Source organism: Aythya fuligula, chromosome 2 (assembly GCF_009819795.1).
Source record: "Aythya fuligula isolate bAytFul2 chromosome 2, bAytFul2.pri, whole genome shotgun sequence".
Taxonomy (NCBI): Eukaryota; Metazoa; Chordata; class Aves; order Anseriformes; family Anatidae; genus Aythya; species Aythya fuligula.
Genome location: NC_045560.1, coordinates 28,892,832 through 28,904,927, shown reverse-complemented (window position 1 = coordinate 28,904,927; position 12,096 = coordinate 28,892,832). Strand labels below are relative to the sequence as shown.

Here is a 12,096-nt window from a genome sequence, read left to right as displayed (position 1 = left end):
TCTTGCCAGTAGCCTCTGTGGGTTTAAGTAGGGTTTGTTGGATCACATCCCAGTGCTAGTGAAGAGGATGTATAGCAGATAAAAAGCTAGAGTGCCCAAACCGCAATAGCCTAATCATATCATGATGTATATGGATGGATGCACAGGGAAGGGCTACTGGAAAGAGATTTGCAAAAGGATGTGCAGCCTGTAGTCCTTGCCACCATAAATCTTCCTCAGAGTTTTGTAAGAGGAATGGGATGAATATTGTGAAATCTGTCAGCAGATTCTGTAACAGCAAGAGGAAGGTTATTTATAAAATTTAAGCAGAAGCTTATGTAACCTTTCTGTCAGACAAAATATCTCTGAATAGCTATATTTGATGTCACTGGGAATTGGCCATTATTAAAGGTCTGATCCTGATGTCTCACCATGCTTTGTTCACAGGATGTGTCTGGAGTTATTTGAAAGGTTGTGAAGCAGGGGAATTGGAGAAAGCTTCCTAGGATTGCCGCGAGCATGAGGTGGCCTTGCAGACTTGTTTGAGCTGTGAGGAGGCTCACAGGTAGAGCTGGTGGTCAAAAACATTTTCCTCTCACTGCAGCTAAGTAGGGACAGTAGCCTACCTCTCTCGGTATTGCTTACTTAGAGGGGGGATTTTCTTTTTTTAAACTTGCATGCCCTCATCAAAAGCACAATAAAGGAAACAAAATGACAAAGACTGCTGCTTCTTGATGGAGCTATAAACTACCATTTTAACACCATCGAGATTTAACAGATGAGGTCCCTTTTCTCTGGTTCATATGACTAAAAAGTCACTGCAGATGACAACAGGGAGCTTCAGGTTTTTTTACTGAAAAAAATGGACAATAGTGCTCCAAAGCATTATTTACATGATTTTTATTTTTATATAAAAATTTTATTTTTATTTTTATATAAAATTTTATATATGTATATATTTTATATATAAAATTTATATAAAATTTTTATATAAAAATAAAAATCACCACTTGCTGAGGCGATCGGCTCCCAAGCGGACGCGTTCTGCAGCGTAGCGGGGAATCAGACAAGCAGGGCTATGTTTTCCAGCATCGAGCCCACTTGAGGGAGCCGCCAGGACCCAGCAGGGCTTGCGAGGGAGGCTGACAAGGTGTAGGCGGAGCCAGCAGCGCCCCCTCCCTGACCGTTCAAAAGCAGCCCCTAGGGAGCGTGGCGACCAGGGCAAACAGGGTATGGGGCGTCAGAAGGGAGTGACACGGCAGTTGGTGCAGGCAGGGTGAGCAGGAAGGGCAGAGCACTCCCCCCTGCCCATACAAACAGCTCCTCTAACGGCGGTCTACTGCTAGCTAAGCTGTGATGGTCTCCACCAAGCACAGTGAGCTCTCCAGGAAGTCTGTACACACCCAGAACGGCTGCCCGCTCAAAACTGTGGCAGTGCAGGTCTCCGGGTGCAGGGAGTGCCTGAGCCTGTACCTACCACCTGCGGGGGGCAGACAGACTGTGTGTGTGAGGTGTGAGCAGGTGGATGACCTGGTCTGCCCCATGGCAGAACTCGAGGAGGAGGTCGAGAGGTTGAGGGATATCAGGGAGTGTGAGCAGGAGGTAGACTGGTAGAGCAACTCCCTGTGTGGCCTGAAGGGCAGGCACCAGGGTGAGACACCCGAAATGGGGGTGGACCCTCTGCCCTGTTGCTGTTGGGCAGAGGCAGGGGACCTAGGAGTTGAGGAGGAATGGAGACAGATCCCTGCTTGACATCGCAGACAATGCCCCCCACACCAGCCCCACCTTTCTAGGTGCCCTTATGCAACAGGTTTGAGGCCCTGGAGCTTGAGAGACCAGTAGCTGAGGAAGAGGTAGAAAGTCTACCCAGGAGGATGCTTAGGGCGAGGCAGTCGACTCCATGCCTCAGGACTGCCTCCACCAGGACAGAAAAAAGGGTGATTGTTGTGGGTGACTCCCTTCTCAGGGGAACAGAGGGACCTATTTGTTGGCCTGACCCTACCCGTAGGGAAGTCTGCTGCCTCCCTGGGACCAGGGTCAGGGACATTGCCAGAAAGCTTCCCAACCTGGTTCACCTCTCTGACTATTATCCTCTTTTAATAGTCCAGGATGGCAGTGATAACATTGAAGAGAGAAGCCTGAAGACCATCAAACGGGACTTCAGGGGACCAGGACGGTTAGTGGATAGAGCGGAAGTACAGGTAGTGCTTTTTTTCCATCCCTACGGTGGCAGGGAGGGGTACAGAGAGGACATGGAAAGCCCACCTGATAAACACGTGGCTCAGGGGCTGGTGTCAACACAAAAATTTTGTTTTTTTTTTGACCATGGGGTGCTTTACTCAGCACCTGGCCTGATGGCCGCAGATGGGTCCCTATCTCTAAGGGGAAAACGGATCCTGGGCCAGGAGCTGGCTGGGCTCATTGAGAGGGCTTTAAACTAGGTGAGAAGGGGGATGGGGCTGAAACAAGGCTTGATAGAGCTGTGCCAGGGGGAACAATGGCAAGGCTGGGAGAGAAGGCAATGGCCCAACTGAAGTGCATCTACACCAATGCATGCAGCATGGGTAACAAACAGGAGGAGCTGGAAGACATCGTGCAGCAGGCAGGCTGTGACTTGGTTGCCATCATGGAAACGTGGTGGGACCACTCTCAGGACTGGAGTGCTGCAATGTCTGGCTATAGGAACTTCAGAAGGGACAGGCAGAATGGAAGGGGTGGTGGTGTGGCTCTCTATATCAGAGAGAGTTTGGATGTCGCGGAACTTGAGGCTAGGAATGATAAGGTTGAGTCCCTATGGGTTAGGATAAGTGGGAAGGCCAACAAGGCAAGCATCTTGGTGGGGGTCTGTTATAGACCGCTGAACCAGGATGAGGAGACTGATGAGGAGTTCTATAGGCAGCTGACAAAAGTAGCGAAATCGTCAGCGCTTGTTCTCGTGGGGGACTTCAACTTCCCAGATATATCCTGGAAGCACAACACAGCCCAGAGAAAGCAGTCTAGGAGGTTTCTGGAGAGTGTGGAAGATAGCTTCCTGACGCAGCTGGTTAGTGAGCCTACCAGGGGAGGTGCCCCAAATAGAGAAGGGCTTGTTGGAGATGTGGTGTTTGGAAACTGTCTTGGGCAGAGTGACCATGAAATGGTAGAGTTCTCCATTTTTGGAGAAGCCAGGAAGGGGACCAGTAAAACCATTGTATTGGACTTCCGGAGGGCTGACTTTGAACTGTTCAGGACACTGGTTGGCAGAGTTCCTTGGGAGGCAGTTCTGAAGGGCAGTGGAGTCCAGAAAGGCTGGGCACTCTTCAAGAAGGAAACCGTAATGGCGCAGGAACGGTCTATCCTCACGTGCCCAAAGACGAGCCGGCGGGGAAGAAGACCAGCCTGGCTGAACAGAGAATTGTGGCTTGTGCTTAGGAGAAAAAGGAGTGTTTACAATCTTTGGAAAAGAGGGCGGGCCACTCAGGAGGACTATAAGGATGTTGCGAGGCAGTGCAGGGATAAAATTAGGAAGGCCAAAGCTAATCTGGAGCTCAATCTGGCTACTGCTGTCAAAGACAACAAAAAATGTTTTTACAAATACATCAATGCAAAACGGAGGACTAAGGAGAATCTCCATCCTTTACTGGATGCAGGGGGAGGAACTTATTTACGAAAGATGAGGAAAAGGTGGAGGTGCTTAATGCCTTCTTTGCCTCAGTCTTTAGCAGCAAAACCGGTTGCTCTCTGGATACCCAGTACCCTGAACTGGTGGAAGGGGATGAGGAGTAGAATGTGGCCCTCACTATCCATGAAGAAATGGTTGGCAACCTGCTACAGCACTTGGATGTACGGAAGTCGATGGGGCCAGAAGGAATCCACCTGAGGATACTGAGAGAACTGGCAGAGGAGCTGGCCAAGCCGCTTTCCATCATTTATCAACAGTCCTGGCTATTGGGGGAGGTCCCAGTTGACTGGTGGCTAGCAAACGTGACGCCCATCTACAAGAAGGGCCGGAGGGCAGACCCGGGAAACTATAGGCCTGTCAGTTTGACCTCCAGTTTTCTTTACAACGTACTCTTTTGTCAGTTTTCTTTACAAAGTACTGCTATTTTTAGGTGTCTGTGAGGTCACTGAATCTTGCATCTCAGTGAAGTACATTAATGATGGGAACAGTGTTGGCAAGATCTTTATGTAAATTTGTGTATAACAAGACTTGTTAAAATACAGTCTTGTTTTTCATTATGCCACCAACAAATGTATTAGCCTGTAGTCCCCTGTGACTTAGTGGAAACAATGCTATCAGATAAAGTTTTAATTACATCAAAGTCCCTTGTCCAGAAAATTTGGACTGCCATTTATTTCACACCGTTCTTCTGGGAGATAATAATTGTTTAATACCAAAACAATTTCCTAAGTGAATAGTTTCCTTGTTAAATTTGATTTTTCAGTTAGCCATACTCCTGTTTTATGTTTTCACTTAACAATTACTTGTGCTTAATTTAGTAACAGAAGAACTACACTCTTTCCATTTACTGCTAATGTCTGTAATAAATGTGACATGGTTGTATAGGCAAAATAATTAGTCTGGCACTGCATGGCTTTATAGTAGTTGAAGACATTGCTTTGTATACTAAGTTAACCATAAGTTAACCATTGAACTCAGTGACATTTACTGAATGTAATTACAGAATTACATTTGATCAAAGATGCAGGGGCTGAATTTGCCCATATTAGGCTGTGTGTGAAAAATGTACTCTTAACATCTCCATTAAAAGTAAGGGCATTGCTGATGTCAAGCAAGACATTTAGCCAAAATAATTACAGAATTACAGAATCACAGAACTGTAGGGGTTGGAACGGACCTCAAAAGATCATCGGGTCCAACCCCCTGCCAAAGCAGGTTCCTCAGAGCAGACTGCCCAGGTAGGCGTCCAGACAGGCCTTGAATATCTCCAGAGAAGGAGACTCCACAACCTCCCTAGGCGTGTTAATGGTATGTATGCATTGGTCAAAATCCTGACTTTAAGTAATGAAAAAAGAGCCACTCTTCTAACAGTCAAAGGAGTATTAACCTTTCAAATGTATACCCTAATCTGTGGAATAACAACAGTAAAATGGATCCAGGTCCTGTCAAATAGGAATAGTATGAATAATTATGTACAGTCACTCTGAAAATTAAGATTTGGGAATTGATTTGGTATGCCAAGCTGTCTTCTAATTTGTCTTGTTATTAAGGTGAAATGTTTTGGTCTCAAGAATGAAGTTTTCCTGCTTTGATTGCTACGGTTCAACTGACAGTTAATCAGGGGGGAAAAAAAAAAAAGTGATAAACCCCAAAAGAACTTCTGACCTGTGTCTGCCTGGTGTAAATTTGATGTACTAATATGATTCTGAAAAAAAATATGACACGATGAATATCTGCCTTCAGCATAGTGTTTAATGACCAAGGAAGATAGAATGAATGTTGACTTTAGAAAAACTCAATTTAGCTAGAAAGAATGTTTATCAATGGACAGTGTTTATGGCTTCTCAAAGATGGAGAGGCGGTATCTAGAATGGGTATTAAACTTTTGAGATTGGTTATTAAAAGTTGTTGTGTTAATCAATGGACAATCTTTTAGCCCTTTGCTAGATACAGTTTTCATTGCTAAAAACGGTGTCTTGTATCTCCCTGAGAACGTAGTGAAGATAATGCAGTTAGTTTTGCTGATGAGTGCAAAAGTCAAATTCAAGACAGAGGATTTAGGTTTGACCTCTGGAAATTTCTACGTAGTAGAACTTGTCTGAACTATGTTTTTCCCCTGGGATATCTTATGTATGTTATTAGCTGGAAAGAGTATCTCACAAGAATCCCAAACCATAATCCAGGTCTGCATTAGAAAATACTGGTTTGACTTATGCTTTTTTTGTAATATTTGGATAACTGTAGAAATCCTACAGGAGGTATGGGTCACACACATCATTAAAATTGTTGTTATATGGAATTTAAAATTTTAGATATTTGGTTTCGCTCATTGAATTGTTATATCTGGGAAAAAAAGGGGGGGGGGGGGGGGGGAGGTTCTTTGTATAACATCCACCAATAATAATATGATTTGACAGAGTAATTGTATGAGACAATGTACAGCTGGTTGATCCCCCAGTAAGCGCAACTTAATGCAGTCCTGAGCCTATTACAAACACTTCTGGCAGCCCTACACCAAAGGGCAGTCAAGGATCAGGCAAGTTGTTTGCTTAGTATCTCTAGAAGAACAACCCTCCCCCCTCTTTCACCGTGTTTTACCACAGATGTGGAAAAAACAATTCACTTAGGGCCTTTAGGTATGTTTTACTAGGCACATAGGTTTGAAACAGACCATTTGGGTCATCAAGTTCAACTTCCTACAGTCATCATGAAGTAGAAATTTAGAACTATCAGAAGGAAAAAAGCTTTATCAGGAAAGAAAAAAAGGTTTTTGCACAGGTCACAAAAGACCTCCAGTTGCCTTGAAACAATCATAAAAAAAAAATACATGCGTTTCATCAAATATTCCTCCTTCCTCTGGAAGGAAAAAATCATGTATAGCTCATTTTCTGTTTTATTTTCTGTTTTATTTTGAAACTTTGCATTCAAACATGTTTTCTTCTCCAACAGTTGAACTTGATTATACCATAATAGTTTGGATGGTAAAATTTACATTTTTTTTCAATTCGTATATCAATAAAACAATTATTGTCAGTACAATTGAAGTACTATGTTTAAATTATGGAGCAGTGTGTAATATAAAACATGATATTCTGTCATATGTATAGAGAATGATATATTGTGTTTGGGTGTAATGTTGCTGCAACAATTGGTGATCCAAATTACTTTCACAGTCATTATGAGATACTGCATATACTGTGTGCTGTCAGATGCCAAGAAGCATAAATATGATTCTATTGTGTAAACAAACAACTAGAACTTTCCAATCTAGTTACTGCATAATAACTTTCATGGTTTTTGGGGCAAGGAAATAAAATGAGATTTACTGAGGCTTAGGTTAGAATAATAGATAAGCAACCATGTTAAAAAAAAATCCATGAAGAACAGCAGTAGAACATTGTTAAAGCCTATATTAACAGAACAGCCCTATTTGTAAATCCTTGTATTCAAAATACTTCCTTTTGTGCCAGCTGTGTTTTTTTTAAAGAAAAATATTTTTCTTTTAAGAAGATTTTGTTCAGGTTGTGGCTGTCCTATAAGAATTTGTGCCCCTGCACGTTGGTACCCCACCCACAGCAAACATGATTAGTCATTCAACTTTTTTACAAGAACAAAACCTTCTGAAGAACATTGAGCAGAAATACTGCTGCAAGTGGCTAAGCAGTATTTAGAATATATTTCTAAATTTTATGTCTGTCCCTTTTCTAAAATATATGTTATTGATACAATTTTATATCTTATGCACTACTCAGCTACTTAAAATGGTATTTCAAGTTTTTAAATGCCTGAGTATTAGCCTATCTCTGTAGGAAAAATGATAATGTGAAAAGCAATACAACAGTATGGATAACATGGTGCGATCTTTATAATATTTACAGTTGCCTATAATTTTGTTTATTTTTTTTTTTCCTGGTAAATACTGATAAATAGTAATTTAAAGAAAATCTCAAAAAAAAAAAAGTTAGAAATATCAAATGTATTAATTCAAGATGTAACTGATTTAAAATATTAGGCTGTCGTATAGCTTTCAATATATGAAATATATTTTCATATATATGAAAATTTTATATATGGGCTTTCAATGTGAGTTTGTGGTAGTATGTTGTAGACTTACTAAATTAGAGGCATCCATGAAAAACTGCTGAATTAAACCCCATCCTTTTTTCTTTCCAGCAATTACTTGTCGCAGACAAGATGGAGGACAGGCTGACATCAGTGAGTGCCTTAAATATGCTGGCCCCTTACCATCCTTAACACAGACGTGCCAGATTCCTTGCCAAGATGATTGTCAGTTTACAAACTGGTCAAAGTTTTCTTCCTGTAATGGGGACTGTGGAGGAGTCAGAACAAGAAAACGCACTCTTGTTGGTAAGAGTAACAAGAAAAACAGTGCATCTTTTATTAATTGCTGCTACTGTTTTGATTAAAGCCTTAGTTGTTCTGAGGCTCCCTTATGACAAGCAAGCAACATTTGTCATTGGAACAGAAAGCAGACCCATTCGTACTGTAATGCTCTATATAGCTGGTGGAACAACACCAACAAAACAGAGAACTCCTGCTTTATGTATCAAACACTTGATCATAGTGAAGTGGGTAGAGAGAAGTAAGGAAGACAAAGGAAGCTGACATTTCTGCTCTATGGTGTATAGATAGTAAAGTGTAAAGCAGACCATTTCTTTTTCTGACAAATAAGTCAACATTATCTCTAGTTGTAGGGAGGCGGAAAACTTCAGGCGGCATAATAAACCAACAATCTGATGCAGCGTCTGAGGAAATAAAAAAAAATATCTTTACCTGCATTTTGTTGTGTACTCCATTGTCTTTACAGCAAAAGGGCTATACCTTTTTGGTATTTAAAAGGTTTTCATAACTTGCTTGTTCCACATCCTGATTCTGCAGCCTGTGCACAAAGAGGTAAAGAAGGTTCACAGAATCACTGAATCTCTACAGCCTTTCTGGGTAACCTGTGCCCGTGCTTCTTAAACACTTCATAAATGGGTTTACTGAGCACCTGCATAGCAAACAAGTGCTTCCTGATGTTTAAATGGGACCTCCTGCTTTCCACTTTGTGTCCATTGCCTCTTGTCTTGACACTGGGCACCACTGAACAGAGCCTGGCTCTATCCTCTTTGCACTTGCCCTCCAGGTATTTACAGACATTGATAAGAATCCCCCTGAGCTGCCTCCTCTCCAGGCTGAGAGTCCCAGCCCTCTCAGCCTCTCTTCATAGCAGAGGTGCTCGAGGCCTTGATAGCTCTCTGATGGACTTTGTCCAGTAAGTCCATAGCTCATAGTGACTGTCTTGACTGTCTTACAACGCCAATGAACTTTATGCCAAGGTTGCTGCCACATGTGGGGGTATGGGGAAAAAAAAAAACTTAACAATTAAAAGGCAAGAAATAATAGACTCTTACCACACTATCAATACTGTGAGATTCTTACCTTCTGTATGTTAAGTCACCCCTTCAGATTTGCTAAAGCACAGATAGGTGCTATGGTGCATTCTTTGTTGCAGTGAGCTACCATACAGGTAACTGGGAGTGCATTCATAATTATCCTTAGTGAAAATGATGATGAGGAGGATATTTTTAGTATAAAGTTTTATTATCAAAAGAAAAAGGAACTAATTTCTTCACATGCCCTCTTTTTCATTGTAAATAAAGGCAGTAGTAAATATAAGAACTAAAGGGGCTGCAAAGTTGTGTCCAGTGCTTAGTTTTGACAATCAAAGAAAATACTGTAAAATAATAATTTATAACATCTGAGTAGCAGGGATTTTTTAAAACTGCTTCTGAGACTTCTTAATTAATACACATGAGCTGTCATATACAGAAAGGAAAATAGAGCAAAGTTAACCATAGAGAAAATTAAAAATAAATTTAATGGGGGTTGGGAGGTGAGTTGGGTGGGCACACTGCAGTTTGAGAAGAAAAATGATATTTGACAAGAAACAAATTCACAGAAGGAGCCTTCTCTAATAGGGAAGAGGAATGGTAATTATTAACAAAACGTGTGGTAACAGGTGGTGAATTTAAACAGTTTTGACATTTGGAAGAAGGTACTATTGTAACGAAGATGCATGTTATTTCCTCTTGCAATTTTCTTCAACTTGAGAAAGTTTTATCCAGATATTTATTTATTTTGGACTTCATGCTGCTGATCGAATAGGGGGAAATCATGCATTTCTTTATTTGCAAACTTTTTCAAACTGCTTTCAAAGTGCTTGTACACCCCATGTACTTTTATCCAAAGTAAACATAAATATGTGGCTTTATCGTAAGTTACCTTTGTGCAAACTGTAGGCATTTGTTACTTAAGAAATTCAAGTCATTAACCTAAATAAATAAAACTGAATGTAAGTAGTTTTAGGAACACATATTGAATTTTGAAGAACTTAGATTTGCGAACTTTGGCCTTAGGTTTTTCTTTTTTGGAGGATTTATCTTTAATTTACAGATGGCTAATTTTTTTTTTTTTAACTGATTTAAACTGAGATTTAAGCTGATACAAACTTTCTAAAATAATTATTTCTTCTTTCCAGGAAAAAGTAAGAAAAGAGACAAATGCAAAAATTCTCAATTGTATCCTCTGATTGAGAATCAATTTTGTCCATGTGATAAATATAGCGCTCAGCCTGTGGGAAATTGGTCAGACTGTATTTTACCAGAGGGTAAAGTTGAAGTATTGCTGGGAATGAAGATGCAAGGAGACATTAAGGAATGTGGACAAGGCTATCGTTACCAGGCCATGGCATGCTATGATCAAAATAGTCGACTTGTGGAAACATCACGATGCAACAGTCACGGTATTTAGAAGTTTCTTTTCTTTCATCAACTTATCTGTCTGTTTTATTTCATTTAATATAATATCTGTACAGGTAGAAATAGCAGATTGATATTTATTGTTAAGGCTATGTTTTATCCCAAGATACCTTCAAACACAATACACATACTGTAAGCTTCTACAAAGATACTTTATTGCTGACTCACAAAACTTTATTTTTACTGATGACTACAGAGTAACATTTAAATGTTAAATCATGGTAAAATACCAACTAAGTGTTTTAATAAATAAAAGCTAATGCTGTCATTTTTCCAGAAAACTGTACCTGTGAATTTGAGAATGAAACCACTTTGAAGAGTCAGAACAGCAAAAAAATAAACAGAGGCAGCATAGGACTGTTTTGAAAAGAAAGATTTTTTTTTCTATGAAATAAGCACAGATTCTTTAGATAGCTTTAATCTCCTTAAATAGCCTTATCTCTACCCTTTCCTTGTTAGTGCCTTAATAGATATGCGTTGACCTGAGTTCAACAGGATGCAGTACTTTCTCTGTGTATTCTGTCATGTGTAAATGTAGGTTGCTTAAAGACTTTATATTCACATTGCTCTGGGAGGGAATACTTGCATTCCTGAAGACGTATCTGTAGTATTAGGATCAAAACTGGCATTTTCTGATTTTCAGTGACCCAGAAATGTGCTAATTTATATCAGTGGAGTTTTTGTGATCATTTGTTTCCCTGCTTGCAGTGCAAAAATTTATCTGAGCTATTGGTATGAAAAATTGGATGTTAGTCTCAATGCCATTAAAAGGTCAATATAAGTTTAATCTGTATATGTATTCTAATTTATATGTTAAATTAGGATAACAGAAATTTCATTTATTTACCTGAATGAAGTTAAAATAGCTAATCAAAGGAATGGAATGAGTTAAGGAGATTTTAATTAGCACTATTAATTCCTGTTTAGAGCTAGGGTAAATTAGAAACTCTGAATGCATGAAGTCAAGCTGTGGCATCTTTGTGATTAGATGGAAAAGCAAGCATTCAACTTAATATCTCGAAGCAAAACTGGAAGATAATTTTGTGAATAATTTTCTCCAATGTTTATTTTACCCCGTTATTACTTTTTTTTCTTTCTTTTTTTTTTTTTTTTTTTAGCTGCAGTTAATATATACTGAAGGATAAGCAATCAAAATTTGTTTAAATACATCTGAATGTATATTCAGATGATCTAGGTAAATACCTAGATCTTAAACTCTCATGGAACAGGAAACCTCTCTTTAAGCTTTGAGTACAGTGTTCTTTAGTTATGTTCTCAGCTGTTTGCTTACGGTGTTGAGGCCCACAGAGAATTAGGCCTGGTTTTGTTCTTTTGTATAGTCTAAAAGAGCATGCTAAGCTTTCTAGGCCTGAGTGGGAGTGTTTGCCAGCTTTGTGGTACCACAAAAATATCAAACCAAAAAAATGCTCTCTAATGACCAGCAGCTGTGTGAGCACAAATGTGCATGGGCTTGGTTGTTGTCCTGAGGGAATTAGATAGGTCTTCAGAAAGCTGGTAGTGAAAGCTGGAAAAAGCTGTGGAACAATCTGAATTGGTCAGAAGCTACCATTATAAAATACAACATTGAAACTGTTTCCTTTTTTTTTTTTTTTTTTTTTTGATTCTTTTTAACGT

General features: G+C 39.9%; 1 protein-coding gene across 6 annotated transcripts in view; it reads left to right on the top strand.

Annotated features, from left to right (window-relative positions):
• THSD7A (thrombospondin type 1 domain containing 7A) overlaps positions 1-12,096 on the top strand; it is a 295,397-nt gene that overhangs the window by 239,346 nt on the left and 43,955 nt on the right. For all 6 annotated transcript variants that reach the window (XR_004252908.1, XM_032181674.1, XM_032181675.1 and 3 more), the window contains 2 exons: positions 7,814-8,008; positions 10,182-10,445. Coding sequence is in view for 5 of the 6 variants with exons in the window: in XM_032181674.1 (XP_032037565.1) it covers positions 7,814-8,008; positions 10,182-10,445 (459 nt within the window). In the remaining variant the exon portion in view is untranslated. The remainder of the gene's footprint in view (positions 1-7,813; positions 8,009-10,181; positions 10,446-12,096) is intronic.